This window comes from Nannobrachium achirus (assembly GCF_963921795.1).
Source record: "Nannobrachium achirus genome assembly, chromosome: 1".
Lineage (NCBI taxonomy): Eukaryota > Metazoa > Chordata > Actinopteri > Myctophiformes > Myctophidae > Nannobrachium > Nannobrachium achirus.
The window spans coordinates 17942406-17958518 of record NC_137810.1 but is presented as its reverse complement, the minus strand read 5'-3'; the positions used below and the strand labels follow the sequence as shown (position 1 = coordinate 17958518).

The following is a 16113-nucleotide window of genomic DNA, read 5'->3' as shown; positions in this document are numbered from 1 at the left end:
AGTCACTTCCCCTTCTTGCTCATACAGCTCGTGTAAAAGCGTGCCGTGTACTACATGATACATCGAGAGATCAGACCCCAAACATCCCACTAAAGAACCGTTTAAACTGCAGCAAAATGCGGGTGTGTTTATTGCTCGCCGTGACGTTGGCGTCACTCGGGCCGCTGACCGTCAGCGGAGGAGCGGACAAGAAGAAGCTGCAGATCGGCATCAAGAAGAGAGTGGACAACTGCGCCGTCAAGTCGCGCAAGGGAGACGTGCTGAACATGCACTACACCGGCAAGCTGGAGGACGGAACCGAGTTCGACAGCAGCATTCCCAGGTAGGGATTAGGAAGGGATGCGACGATATGAACGATATTTCATGTCACGATTATTGTCGTGACAAAAGGATTTACGATATTATCGCGATAATCAAAATGTCCGACAACATCCATTATCCTGGGGTGGAACGTTTGCCAAAAAATACTAGAGAGATTTTAGAGGGGGCAGCCCTCTATTCAGAAACACAATTCAGAAATACCCCCACTGAGGTTATGTTTAGGTTAGGTTTAGGTGACACCTCTATTTAGAATAATGGAAGTCAATCATCTTCTGAATAGAGGTGTTTCTGAATAGACCACTTAAACCCTTGATAACAAGTAGCTTACGTACAGGTCCGTTATCAAGGTAAGGGTTTAAGTGGTACCAGATACAGCTTGAAAAATAAAAGGTGAATTGATCCCAGTGCATGCATGACGGAGCCGGAGGACAATTTCACGAAAAACTAGTGTTTTTTTATCACGATAAATGATAATAATGATTATCGACCGTCCCATCCCTATTCCCAGGAACCAACCGTTCACCTTCACGCTGGGGACGGGGCAGGTGATCAAAGGCTGGGACCAGGGCCTGCTGGGGATGTGCGAAGGGGAGAAGAGGAAGCTGGTCATCCCCTCGGAGCTGGGCTATGGAGACAGAGGCGCGCCTCCCAAGATCCCCGGAGGAGCCACGCTCATCTTCGAGGTGGAACTGCTCAGCATCGAGAGGAGATCAGACCTCTGATGAAGAGCAGCATCGTTGGCGAGACTACTTCAAAAATGTAATTGATTAAAAAAAAAGAAAATAAATCTCTCTCTCTCTCTCTCTCTAATATTTTGGGTTTCTGATCTGGTAGGAGTGGAAACAACCTACGTCATCATGTTGTAGTCATCAGTCTGACTACACTTTGGCCGGAACTACCAAACCGGAATCAGTTTTAACCCAAAATAATTCCCCGCGCTCAAGGGCATAATTTTAGGGCCTACCCAATAAACCCCTTGATGCAGTGTAGTTTTGCTTATTTTTGAAAAGTTTGTTTGGTATATCCATCGTTTAGTCCAACACTTCTCAAGCATTTAAATAGGGATTGGGGAAACAAACAGGGGAGAACGCCACTTCTTCTGCCTGTTTCTAGGTTAGCCCACGCCTAGACCGGATCACACAGGCCGTTTAAAACAAATACCAGGCTTTCCTCCTAGGTGGAAAGTGTGGTGACGCAAGGTTAACTTCTTGGTGTCTGAATAAAGCAGAGATTGATTTGGATTTACTCTAGAGTTTAAGTATTCATACTGTCCATCGATTGAAAGTATATTCTATGTTGTACAGCATGTATTTTCAACTGTGTACAAATGTTCTTTCAGATTCCAGGAGATCCTGAGAGTACAAAACCTCTGAAGTCTCCTATCTGGGAATGGAGTTTGGCATTCCTCGCTGAACTACTGATCTCTCCACTACTGGGGAGATTTGCTTTTGATATCTGATTTACTGGATGTGGATGAATGATTTTATTAAAACAGTTATCATCTGGTAAACTTGAAATATTGTTACAAAAACTGACAGTTATCCCAAGCTAAACATGACAAGTGACATACTTACCAGCCATTTTGAAGAAGTATTTTCCTGATGATCATTGCAAACCCTCCCCTTTACATTAAATTTAAGTAGGCATATTTGTTTTCACTGTCAATTATTTTCACCCCCCCCCCCCCCCTTTTTTTACCAATGCAGTTTACATTATTGGATTTGTAAAGGCAACGAGTGCACTCAAGAAGGTGACAAGATTGGTGTCAGTTCACTGTTCAGTTAAGAATGAATTATGAATTCTAATAAAAAATTGGCCTTATGGGAACGTTAACAGTTGTATGTTTATTTCGGCAAAAGGAAAACCCTTGTTTAGTTAGGTTATTTAGAGTTTCTGTTTCAAAAAAGTATGTCATGCCTACTGTGGTGCTGCTATGACACCTGCATTTCTCCACAGGAATCAATAAGGGTCTGTCTGTTGACATTTCATTACGTTATGCTACGTTAAGTTCCCTACATGTTAAGTGTCCTTTATTTTGTCCCCATTAGCTCACACTCGACTCATTCCAGATCCTGGAGGGATGTTCCACTCAGGCATAGATATAAGATATGACCTCTCTCTCCTTTCCCTTACCTGGTAGTGATTTTGCGCAGTCAGTTTTAGAGACATTTCTGGTGAGAATGGTGGGCCTGCGTCCAAACCATCCCTGATTTCCTTACCCCCAACTACATTGCTTTTGTCCAAGTAGTCCAAACCCCCAGTTTGCATATGCACTAGGACCTAGTACATGTCAAACTGGGTAAGGTGGGACTAGGCCATGGATGTTTTGAACCTCACAATTGTTTTCAATGTCCAAAGGCAATAAACAAAGCCAGGCCTGTATACCATAACAGTAGGAGAGGGGGGATTTGGTCTGAATGTAGAAATGGACCTATACAAAAAGAGTTCAAATGTTGCTTTTCACCCTGTTGTATGGGTACAGTAAAGGAACCACAAGTTGCAAGTAGACTATTACCTACACTACATTAAGTAAGAGTGCATCTCAACAAGAGCAGCACTGTTCCATCTAATTAACTATACCTTTGAGGAATCTTGTCTTTCTGATCGTTGTATTACTGTATCTTATGAACTGTTCATCTGATTGACTTAACACTGGTGGGCGTATCGCTGAGGATGTTTGAAAGAATTCTTACAACATGCATGGCCAATAATGTAAAATTAATTGATGACCCTTGAAATATAAAAAAAAATACACCCATTGTGAAGTGAGTTTATGTGTTAATTGTGGGCAATTTATTTCCTGGCACCTAAAACTAGCCTTTCTTTTGCTGAAAATTTCGTTCAAACTTCAACTTATTCAGCTTTAGCTTTGACATTTTTTAAAACAGTTGGTCACAGTGAATTATTAATGCTTGGGCTTGAGCTGAATCAAAAGTCCCTCTGATTACATTTCCTAGTGTACATAATATACTACTTCACAATCTTACTATGCTAGAAATTCTTACATACTTAAGACACCTTAGAGCTTATTACACAGTATACTGTACATGATTACATTCATTATAATGATGGGGAAATGAGCCCCTTATTCTAGATTAAAGTTTGAATTCTTTAATTTTGATTTGTGTCTCAGACAACTACCATTAGGGATGAGCTGTAATTGCTTTAAATAGCCATAACCAAACGTGTTAAGTGAGCAGTGCTCTCGGTACACTATGGAATCCGTGGTAATATAAACGGTATGATGCTATATATTCTGCACCTGACCTGTGCATGTTTCCACATAATTCGGATGTGTACATGTTGTACTGCCTATAATATACTTTGTGTGTGTTTTCTTCAGGAACTGCATTGCTAGTTTCATTATGCCAATGTGACCTTGGGCGTACATGGACAAAGCCAGATGTTGGCGCTTAGCTCCCAGAAGCACAGCAAAAAAAAAGAAAAACCCTTGACACTATTACACCTGCAACTTAGAATGTGAAGGGAGGGCACTTAAAACAAAAAACATTTAATCATCATACAAAATTGGTGGAAAGCATACAACACCTACAATAATAATCAACTTCAAATCTTTGAAAATGCAACTGTTTTTCAACAATAACACCCCTCAACTTCTAATACTGTACCAAACCAATGTGCATCTTTTTTTTTAAGCCTTGATGAAGATTGTAGGTCAAAACATGTTGGGGTTTGCCTTGTATTATTATTGTATTTATTATTTGTACAGAGTTTGTACACTGTCTTTTAATATAAATATGTCACAGTTTTCTTTTTTGAGATTCAGTAAGATTGAGACCAGGAGCGCACGTTTTTGGGCACAAGGTGGAGCAAGCGGTGCCTCCTTCGGGGAACTAGGAATAATTTGACTGAGGTTAGGGTTAGGTTTAGGCATAGTTTTACTGAGGTTAGGGTTAGGGTTATGTTTTGGCATAGTTTTACTGAGGTTAGGGTTAGGATTAGGTTTAGGCATAGTTTTACTGAGGTTAGGGTTAGGATTAGGTTTAGGCATAGTTTTACTGAGGTTAGGGTTAGAGTTAGGTTTACGCATAGTAGCATTCACCAGGTTAGCATTCACCGGCGTGGGACTAATATGGAGGAACAATGAGACATGGGACCAATGCAGTCATGCTCTACCACTGAGACATGGGCTTCTTCCAGGGACTGCCCATAAGGTGAACTAAAACAAGCGCTCCAACCCCAATCTTACTGGTACCTCAAACAAACTGTAACATACAGTATATTCTTAAATCAATCTGCCCATTAGTTCAGTTCTGAACAAAACTAAAGTGAGAAGTAAACATACATGAAGATGCCCAATGAGCAGACAAGTATCAGACCCAGATTTAGCATCAGTTTAATTCTGGGAGGCTCATACAGCATCTCCATGATAACCCTCTCATCCTCCATGCTTCTCTTTGGTGTGGTGGTCTGTGCTCCCTCCTTGTACCCACAAAACCAATTGAGCAGACTCAGACACATGCCACTCTTTCCTTCCTCATCCATGATCAGCTCAGCCTTTGAATTACCAATCAGTTCACCAGGGATGGTTGGCGGGGTTGTCTCTGTGTGATGAATAGTGGATGGCAACGGGAGCTTGATGTCTGCCCCATCTAGACACCTCTCATCATGATCTTTATGGTAGCCTTCATTCTCGATGTCATCTTGATGCTTGAGTGAAACCTTTTCAATGTTGCGCAGCCCCCACAAAGTAGTGGTGCGAACCTGCTCTTTGTCTGGTGGTGGGGTGCAGAAACTGACCACCACAGCGACAATCCCTGACACCCAAAACAACCCTGCTGCCACATACATGTAATGGACATGTGTGATGAAGGAGGGCCTATCATCTGGTTGATCACAGAGAGGCTCACGGTAGATAAATGCCAGGATCAGACGCAGAGAACCTAGTGTGAAGCCTGTCATGCCTCCCCAGAATGCACCTGCTTCGTTACAGCGTTTCCAGAACACACCCAGTAGGAAGAGGGCAGCGATAGGTGGGGTCAGGTAGCCAGCAACTTCCTGTATGTAGAGGTACATCTGCCCGCCCTGCATTTCAATGATGACAGGGACCCAGGCAATGCTAATGGCCACCATGAACAACACAGACAGTCGGCCCACAACCAGTAGTTCCCTCTGGGACGCACCTTTTCGAGCACTCCGGTAGATGTCCAGGGTGAATATGGTGCTGGCGCTGTTGAAGATGGAATCTAAATCACTCATCAGGGCGGCAATCATGACTGCCATCATCAAACCCCTCAGACCCACAGGCATCAAAGACATGACCAGACGTGGATAGGCGATGTTAGAGCAGCCAGCTTGAGAGCCACACACTGCCAAGCAGTGCTCTGGCCCAATGCAGGCAATCTCATCCGCAAATAAGATCCGGGAAATCATGCCTGGAATGACGATTATAAACATGGGCAGGACTTTCAGAAATCCAGCCATGAGTGTGGAACCCTTGGCATGAGCAATGTTCTTTGCGGCGAGTACTCTCTGGACAATGACCTGGTCAGCACACCAGTACCAGATGGAAGCCGGGGTTTGGCCAAGAAGGAACCCTGGCCAAGGCATGTCTTCGTCTAGAGGTCCACGAAGCATGTGCAGAGCATTAGGTTTGGGCTCGATGCGGCAGGAGTTAGAATAAGTGAAGTTTCCACTGGCCAAGATTGCAGAAACATTGGGGACAGCCTGCATGTACTTTGTCCGAACACCCTCCAGCCCACCCACCTTAACAAGGCTGATCGCCATCAAGGTGAGAGCTCCACCAATCATCAACACTGCCTGAAGAGCATCTGTATACATTACTGCCACAAGTCCACCAGTTACTGTGAGCAGCGCAGTCATACCAATCAGAAAGATAATGGACAGATACAGGTTCCAACCCAGTGACTCCTGAATGAACAGAGCTCCAGCATACAAGTTTACAGACAGTTTGGTAAACATGTAGAGCATCAAAGACAAGGCAGCAAAGTAAACCTTCAGCCTGTTGCCTCCAAAGCGTTTGGACAGATACTCCGGCATGGTGTAAACCCCTGAGTGGATGTATACAGGGATAAACACCCAGCCTAGTAGCTGCAGTAGTAGAAGTGAGTTGAACTCAAATGCTCCCACAGCAAAGCCACTTGCAGCTCCTGATCCAGCCAAGCCTATGAAATGTTCACTGCCGATGTTGCTGACAAAAAGTGATGCTCCAATCACTATCCATGTCATAGAGCGCCCAGCCAGGAAGTAGCCACTTACAGTGCTGCGATTGGTCTTCCACATGGCAAAAAACCCAATGCCTAACACAAGCATAAAATAAAGTGCTACGACAGCAATGTCAGCTGCCTCCATTCCAGGACCCATTTGTACAGAATATACAGGAAACCCTCTTCTGTGCTAACTATAACATAAATGCCTCAATATGTCACATAAGGGATGTTATAGCTGACATGACCGAAAGTCAGGGTCAAAAGCTTTATGAATCGGTGATATATGCCATGTGATGTCATTATGTCATATGCATGTCATATGGGCATATGACAAGTACATAGATGGAGTTGACATGCCTGACGTCAGAGCAAAGCGTTCTAGAGCAGTCTCTCTGTGTTATTGTACTGTATGTGTGAAGTGTACAGTACAATAGACCGAATCTGAATACTGAAAAGTTAAATAAAAGGTTTTGCGGAAAGCTCAATAAACTCATGTCACCAGGACATGAGGTTAACTACTGTGTTGCAATACCAATTGTCTCCACACAGGAGCAGGCCAGGCCAATATTTGTGGAAAGTGGCTGTTAGAAACTTTTCATTCAACATAATTCTATTTGCTTTTATATTATTTTTCGAGCACCCATCTGCACATCTATGTATAGTGATAAAACCTAGAATATTGCCTTTCACATATTTATATGTTATATATTAATAGTTAGTAATTTTGTTAATTAAAATAAACTATAATATTAGAGTTCTCAGCAGGTCTGGAAATTAAGGCCCGGCCCTACTGGGCCCTAACTGGACCGGCCCGAGGCCCGGCCCAACTTAATAGCATACATTTTAGGCCCTACCCGGCCCGAAAATCCCAGGTCAGGTCGGGTTTGGGCAGAATTTGATAATTCTACTGTATATCACATAATTATTTTGCTCTTTGAAGTCCTTTAATTATTTTTGCAATGTTTTATCTGAAGATATAATTCTCAACATCTGCATGTGACTGGGACTGTATGTAATGTACTGTAAGCCTAATCTTATTTGACCAATTAAAATGTCCATGACAAATTGTTCTCAGACATAGATAAGTTAACTGATACATTGTTAGCTAATGCGTAACATTGCAGTGCCTTGCAGAGGTCAGCAACAGGCATTTTTTCTTCTTGTTTCGAAGTCATTAGATTGTGGACCAGAATGCCATCAATGATTATTAATGATTATTAATTAAGGACCTGGATCATGCGACAAACCACCTCATGTACAATAACTAGACCAGGTCAACCTGGTTGTGCCAGACCCCCTGTCTGTCATCATCATTTATGACATCATGCCTTTTGTAGGCATGTCATCATCATGTCATCATCATATATACCCTTTATATAGAAAACCCGGACAGACCGACATTTGCTTATGTAGGCCTACCCATTTCATGGGTCTGGCAATAACTATAGGCCTATTGCTATAAAAGTTAATAAATAAAATAAAGAGGTATGTGGTTTAACTACTGCACTTGTGGTTGATTGTGGAATCAAATGTAACAGGTTCATACAGAAATGTTGCAAATAGTGCAGGCCCCATCCTTGAATGTGGCAGTTTTAGGATATTTAGTTGATCAAGAAGTCTTTTTTATTTTAATCTGGAGACAGTCATACTCCTTCTTTTCAAACAAAAGCTCTTTCATGTTTCAAGGTCTCTTAGAACAGATAGAAAGAATGTGTTGTTCAAGGCATGTGAAACACCAAAGACCAAAAGTCTAAAGAGGAAAGTTGACTTAAAAAACATTGAAAATAATGGAAATAGAACGTTTTACCGTTTTCCCGGTTTCATCAATGCAAAGCCTTTGCTGTCCATAACCTACCTACTGTATGTGCGACTGTCAGTCAGATATAGTAAATTATTACACATCTTTGTCATACAGTACCACAGTCAGATTTGCTGAGAAACACAATATTTTAGCTATTGATGCAGGGCATTGTATGTAGTGTAAGCACAAGTACAATTATGATTAAAAAGAAAGAACATAATAAGCACAGGATGTTTAGCACTACAAAGCTATAAATATACTGTAAGCACCTAAACAGGCTAGGGACACATTAGGGACATCACATGCCAAAATGGATGAATCATCTGAGGTCAATTTAAGACTAGAACAGGAGAGTAAACCTGGGGAAAAGACAACTGTATTCTATCTATATTATCTATTTGATTTATCTTATTCTTACTTAAAAATGAACTTATTATGCAATTGAATGCCATATGTCTTATGTAAAGCACCTCCACATTGCGCTGCCTATTCACAAAATGGAGCATCACCACAGGAAGGAACAGAGAACCCCAGATTCACATGTTACTGTACATATAGTCACACACACACCTTGTACTGTAGTCTGTTTATGCACGTATGACCACCCACTCACCTGTACACAGACACATCCAGGGGGGAAGGCAGTGGCCCAGGAGGTACAGTAGCCATCGGTTCCCAGTTCGCCTCCTGTGACACTTCATGTCCAAGAGTCCTTGAGCGAGACACGGAATCTAACTGCTCCCAATGAGCTGGTTGCCTACCTCATTTCTATGTGAAATGGTGAGTGTAATCTCACATCATAAAGTGTGTTTGGTAAAGGAACTGTAGAAATGCAGACTATTTATCCACACACAAAGTCGCAAATCTATAATACTACAGTAATTACTGTGTTTGTATGTGCTCAAACACTGAAATACCTCATATACAGTACCTGCCTGCTGCCTCTATCCAATATATTAGCACTTTTCCACTGCATGGTATGGCAGTCCCACATACGTATAGTAGTGTATAATGTCCTAATTGACGCCCCCTCCTGTAGAATTAATATTTTTGTTGTTCATGTTGACCTTAAAAGACAAGCATGTGAATTGCAACAAGGTGCGTGCTGAACCCCTAATAGTACAATCAGCAGACTGGGTAGGATGAAAGCATTTCTCTTTCCATTCTTTGAATTTTATCTTTTCACTGTCAATTTTTCTATTTAACCTTTGGATGAGAAATGTATCTTGCGTAAAGAAAACGTGCTTCTTCTTTTTATATCCTAAAGAGACATTGAACAATTAAAGAGATCCTGTTCTATGAACAATCTCTTGTTTATCTCAGTTTGAAAAGGAGTATGTATTTATTTTTATTTTTTTATTAACTAAGTGTCCTCACATTCAAGGATGTGCCTGCAAGATGATTACACCACCCGCTTCTATCTGCATCTGTAACATTTGATTACACACAGTTCTGGCCAGCTATGCCGTTACCACATACATCTTTAGCAATATGGGTATCGTATAATAAGGCAGTCTGTTGAATATTACATTTCTTAAATTAGCTATGTTATTATGTTCAGGCCTGTCATCTAATGGGTTATAAAAGGATTGGTCTGAGAACAACTTACTTGTCACCCTTGATGTAGCCTATCTAGTATCTACCGGTACATGTACAGTTCCTACAGTTCCACTAAAGCAGACTGCTTCAAGCAGTAGTCAGAGGCACCCCAGCAAAATGAGAAACAGTTTAATTTCACTATTATTTCACCAGTTAATGTTAACCCAATGACAGAATGTATAAGTAAAGGTTTCACTCTCTCCACTGTCCTCTCCCCACCTACGTTATAGGCTATAGTTGTATATACTACAGCTACTGTAATCCAACAACAAAAAGCTTGAATATATGTCCCTGGTACAAATTCTTAACAAATGTTCTGTGGCCAAAATAAATGATGCATCAGTTTGGGGGTACTTGACATGAAAATGTTGTGAGCCAGTGCACTTCAAGATGTAAAGTTTGACTTTTTTGAAGCGGTGAAAACCGCTTCCAATGAATGGCTTTGTGTGTATCACGCCCATATATGGTCATTTCAGTCCAGAATGAACAGGCTTTTTCAAAAACAGAATGTCCGTTTAATTACCATATATGGTGATGTCAGTCCAGAATGAACAGGGGTTTTCAAAAACACAAAGTATGTTACCTTATGTCCATATATGGTCACTCCAGGCCAGAATGAACAGGTTTTTCCTGTCCCGTACGTGTAAAATTTCAGTCCAGAATGAATAGGCTTTTTCAAAAAGCAAAATGTGTGGTGTCCCTCCCGGTTATATGAATGGATACTTTGAGGATTGGTCAAGCTTCACATGATAATTTGGCCTTCAGGGTTTATCTGTCTTGTACATGCAGTATCTATTGCAGATTATCAAAACAGATGAAAAATACATTCAGAATAGAGGTTTTATCTGTCCACCGCTTCACTTCGAACCGAGGTTTGATTTTTATTTACTTAATATTGCACAACTAAGACAAATTTGGTAAGAACAGGTTTAGAAAAAGAAAATCATTTTCAGATAAAAAAAGAGAGTTCAACATTGCTATAAAGTAGCCTAAATTAATAGATAAAAGGTATTATACAATGGGTTATCTCATGGGCTAGGAAAAACTGAACCTCTAACATAATTCAGCACAAGACTGCACCAAATTTGAAAGGATTTAAAAAGAAAACATTTAATGGTCGTACAAAAACACCAGGTCACACACTGAAATGAGTCAGTCTGTCCTAATGAAGCTTTATAAGATTTTCAGTCATAGAAAAATACAGTTGAATAAATTCTCAATTAGAGAACTACTATAATACTCAAATGTAAAAATACAGCACACAATGTAATGTTACACCTGCAACCTATAAATGCAATGTGAAGGAAGGGAGCTTTAAACAAAATAAAAATTAATCATCATATAAGAAAAAAGTCCCAAAAGGAAAATATCTATATTGCTCATATATTCACAACACCATCAAAAAAATCCCAGTAGACATTATTTGTGCAGGATCACGTTACAATTTACACACCCAAATTGGTACGTCATTTATAATGTAATGAAATGCCTGGATCCCGAGGCTAGTTAAAATGAAGCTTTTCAGTCACAACCTTTTTAAAAAGCAAAACTTCATTCAAATGCAGTTGAATAATCAAATGTAAATATTACAGCTGGTCAAATCTTTGAAAAAGCATCTGTCTATCGACGATAACACCCCTCAACTCCTAATACTGTACCAATCTGCCTCTTAGTCCAGTGTTGAACAAAACTATATTGAGAAGTAAACAACTATGGAAATGCCCAATGAGCAGACAAGTAGCAGGCCCAGATTTAGCAGCCGTTTAATTAAGGGAGGCTCATACAGCATCTCCATAATAACCCTCTCATCCTCCATGCTTCTCTTTGGTGTGGTGGTCTGTGCTCCCTCCTTGTACCCACAAAACCAACTGAGCAGACTCAGACCCATGCCACGCTTTCCTTCCTCAACCATGATCAAATCTGCCCTCGAGTTACCAATCTGTTCACCAGGGACGGTTGGCGGGGTTGTCTCTGTGCTAGGAGTTGCTGGGTCATGGTCAGTGGATGGCAACGGGAGCTTGGTGTCTGTCCCATCTAGACACCTCTCATCCAGGGGAAGATCATTATGGTTGCTTCCATAATTTCTCATCTCATTGTCATCTTGTTTGATGGGAACCTTTTCAATGTTGCGCAGCCCCCACAAAGTAGTGGTGCGAACCAGCTCCTTATCTGGTGGGGTAGTGCTGAGACTGACCACCACAGCGACAATCCCTGACACCCAAAACAACCCTGCTGCCACATACATGTAATGGACATGTGTGATGAAGGAAGGCCTATCATCTGGTTGATCACAGAGAGGCTCACGGTAGATAAATGCCAGGATCAGACGCAGAGTACCTAGTGTGAAGCCTGTCATGCCTCCCCAGAATGCACCTGCTTCGTTACAGCGTTTCCAGAACACACCCAGTAGGAAGAGGGCAGCGATAGGTGGAGTCAGGTAGCCAGCAACTTCCTGTATGTAAAGGTACATCTGCCCGCCCTGCATTTCAATGATGACAGGGACCCAGGCAATGCTAATGGCCACCATGAACACCACAAACAGTCTGCCCACAACCATTAGTTCCCTCTGGGACGCACCTTTTCGAGCACTCCGGTAGATGTCCAGGGTGAATATGGTGCTGGCGCTGTTGAAGATGGAATCTAAATCACTCATCAGGGCGGCAATCATGACTGCCATCATCAAACCCCTCAGACCCACAGGCATCAAAGACATGACCAGACGTGGATAGGCGATGTTAGAGCAGCCAGCTTGAGAGCCACACACTGCCAAGCAGTGCTCTGGCCCAATGCAGGCAATCTCATCCGCAAATAGGATCCGGGAAATCATACCTGGAATGACGATTATAAACATGGGCAGGACTTTCAGAAATCCAGCCATGAGTGTGGAACCCTTGGCATGAGCAATGTTCTTTGCTGCGAGTACTCTCTGGACAATGACCTGGTCAGCACACCAGTACCAGATGGAAGCCGGGGTTTGGCCAAGAAAGAATCCTGGCCAAGGCATGTCTTCGTCTAGAGGTCCATGAAGCATGTGCAGAGCATTAGGCTTGGGCTCGATGCGGCAGGAGTTAGAATACGTGAAGTTTCCACTGGCCAAGATTGCAGAAACATTGGGGACAGCCTGCATGTAATTTGTCGGAACACCGTCCAGCCCACCCACCTTAACAAGGCTGATCGCCATCAAGCTGAGAGCTCCACCAATCATCAACACTGCCTGAAGAGCATCTGTATACATTACTGCCACAAGTCCACCAGTTACTGTGAGCAGCGCAGTCATACCAATCAGAAAGATAATGGACAGATACAGGTTCCAACCCAGTGACTCCTGAATGAACAGAGCTCCAGCATACAAGTTTACAGACAGTTTGGTAAACATGTAGAGCATCAAAGACAAGGCAGCAAAGTAAACCTTCAGCCTGGTGCCTCCAAAGCGTTTGGACAGATATTCCGGCATGGTGTAAACCCCTGAATGGATGTATACAGGGATAAACACCCAGCCTAGTAGCTGCAGTAGTAGGAGTGCATTGAACTCAAATGCTCCCACAGCAAAGCCACTTGCAGCTCCTGATCCAGCCAAGCCTATGAAATGTTCAGCACCGATGTTGCTGACAAAAAGTGATGCTCCAATCACTATCCATGTCATAGAGCGCCCAGCCAGGAAGTAGCCACTTACAGTGCTGCGATTGGTCTTCCACATAGCAAAAAATCCGATGCCTAACACAAGCACAAAATAAAGTGCTACAACAGCAATGTCAGCTGCCTCCATTCCAGGACCCATTTTTACAGAAAAAAATCAAGGTTCACAACCGCTTAAAGTCATGCAAAAAATACATTTATGATTTCATAAAAAGCAAAAAGAATAGGAAGAACACAGCTGAAGTGCCCGTGAGCAAGGCACTGAAACCCCTACAGCTCCAGTGGAGCTGCTCACTGGCCAACGGTACTGTGGTTGCACTGGTCGGCTCCCAGGTTTTAATGTGTGTCTGTCTGGGTGTGTCTATGTGCAGGGCCTTGCTGTAAATGAGCACTCAGCCACTAACCTGGATAAATAAGAAAAGAAAAGAGCAAAGGAAATGTTTGTCTTTGGTTGGCTGTTGGATGGAAGCTGTGGTATCCACTAGAGGAGGATGCTGCAGGCTTCTGGTCTAGCCAAGATTCAGAACATTCCTGCAAGACAGCAAAGACAAATAAAATGAATATTGCAATTGCTTCTTATATTGACAGAGGTTTTTACCAGCTGCTGGTCAAAATTAATAGATCGCAATGATTTGTCTAAAAGTCTATAATGTGAAATAGTCTCATAGTTAGGCATAAAGCCAGGGGATTTCATGCTTCTAATATGCTAAAATGTGTCTGGTCCTGTTTTAAATTGAGGGAGCAATTCTGTCTAGGATTGGGTATAAAGTCACTCACTGGTTCCTAGTGTCACCAGTCTGGGCCTGACTCTGCAGAAGGCCCTCAGTAGTCACTACCGCTCTGCTGTGTTGTGCTGAGTGATGAGATAAGGCCGGGACGCTGGTAGTTCTCTTTAGCTGAAACTGAGTGCAGAGAAATACAATGCAGTATAGAGATTATACAATATATAGTAATTATTATACAAGATGGTCTGCTGCAAGTTACAGTTATTAAATGACATTGATTATGTTCTGGCCCACCTTCTAATGCAGTGGTAGTTAATAGGTGGCCCATGGGCCAGAACTGGGCCACCCAGCGATACCATCTCTGGTCCAGTAAATTATGTTGTACAATTTACAGCTGACTGTATGTCCAAATAGAGAATCTAACCCCACCTGAACAATGCTTTTATCCATGTTGAGAGTGAATCATAGGTAGCTATTTCACATTGTTTCTCTCCATATCCCAGAAAAGACCTTGAACTCCTATGAAAGAGTTTGTTTATGACTGTTTGAAAGGGAGTGTGACTGTCTGGGCCCAAACGAAATGTTATTTTTTTCTGCAACATTCAATGATGTGGCCTGCACAAAACGATTACCCAATCTTTTCTATTTATACCTGTAACATTTGACTACCCACACCGTTCTATCAGTGCGCAGTTATACCACACACACGCACGCACGCACACACACGCACACGCGCACACACACACACACACACACACACACACACACACACACACACACACACACACACACACACACACACACACACACACACACGCACGCATTGGAATTGGAAAAGTCCTCACCGGTTCCTAATGTAGCCATGCAGTCTGGGCCCGACTCTGCAGAAGGCCCTCACTACCGCTCTGCTCTGCTCTGCGTTGTGTTGAGTGCTGAGATAAGAGGACTCTGGTGGTTCTCTTTAGCCGAAACTGGTGCCGTATTTATGTCCTGCATGGAAAAACAATGCATCATCATTGGGTTAACTAAGAGACGTCAGCACAGCAGCCATAGAGAGAGTGCGTGGCTGACTCAAAAACTCAAAAGACAAACATTTTGAGAACATCATCACTGTATAGATACAGTGATGCCTTACAGCGGAGGTTCTCAAACCTTTTCAAGTCAAGGACCTCCAAATTGATATGTTTGGCTGCTGACCCCATCATCGTGAATTTAGGATGGCCCGGGAGAACAAGATGAGACAAGGCAGTATAAGTGACAGGTTCAGAAAGTGTAACACACACACACACACACACACACACACACACACACACACACACACACACACACACACACACACACACACACACACACACACACACACACACACACACACACACACAGGGAATATATATAGTGTTGAACGTGACCAGATGATATGAGACAAAGAAAGAACAGAACAGAACAGAACATAATATGATAAGGATAAGAATGATCTTACTGTAGGAATCTAACAGACGAATGACATGATGAATTAAGACAACTACAGTACAAGATGTGTCTTGTTCCAAGTACATATAGGCATCATTAGATGGCCATGGACTATTCCTAACAACTGTTATACTTAAAGTTATAACAAAACCATAGGAGCAACTGAAACAAACCTTCACATAGAAAAACTATGCAGCATTGGGTAGAGATGTCAGCACAGCAGCACACATGTCTGTGAGGAGAAACAAGCAATGCAACTTGACTCGAAAATGGTAAAAGAAAACAAAACCTATCCTCCTTAACTCTCCCTGACCTTTCTATTGTAAATACCATTTATTTTGCATTGTGTTTTATGACTGTTTTTTTAATA

At 42.2% G+C, this 16113-nt stretch overlaps 3 protein-coding genes across 3 annotated transcripts; 1 reads left to right on the top strand and 2 right to left on the bottom strand.

Annotated features, from left to right (window-relative positions):
- The first annotated feature begins 4 nt into the window (after positions 1-4).
- On the top strand, positions 5-2927 carry fkbp2 (FKBP prolyl isomerase 2). Its single transcript, XM_080736446.1, has 3 exons — positions 5-322; positions 830-1080; positions 1661-2927. Exons 1-2 carry the CDS (start codon positions 117-119, stop codon positions 1041-1043), a joined length of 420 nt encoding a protein of 139 aa, XP_080592572.1. The 5' UTR covers positions 5-116; the 3' UTR covers positions 1044-1080; positions 1661-2927.
- A 1678-nt stretch (positions 2928-4605) lies between these two features.
- LOC308286453 (sodium/myo-inositol cotransporter-like) lies at positions 4606-6666 on the bottom strand (the record flags this gene model as incomplete). Its single annotated transcript, XM_080727477.1, has 1 exon — positions 4606-6666. The coding sequence occupies one exon, from the start codon at positions 6664-6666 to the stop codon at positions 4606-4608; it is 2061 nt and encodes a 686-aa protein (XP_080583603.1).
- A 4936-nt stretch (positions 6667-11602) lies between these two features.
- Positions 11603-13690, bottom strand: LOC308286447 (sodium/myo-inositol cotransporter-like; the record flags this gene model as incomplete). Its single annotated transcript, XM_080727468.1, has 1 exon — positions 11603-13690. One exon carries the CDS (start codon positions 13688-13690, stop codon positions 11603-11605), a length of 2088 nt encoding a protein of 695 aa, XP_080583594.1.
- Between the last annotated feature and the right edge of the window lie 2423 nt (positions 13691-16113).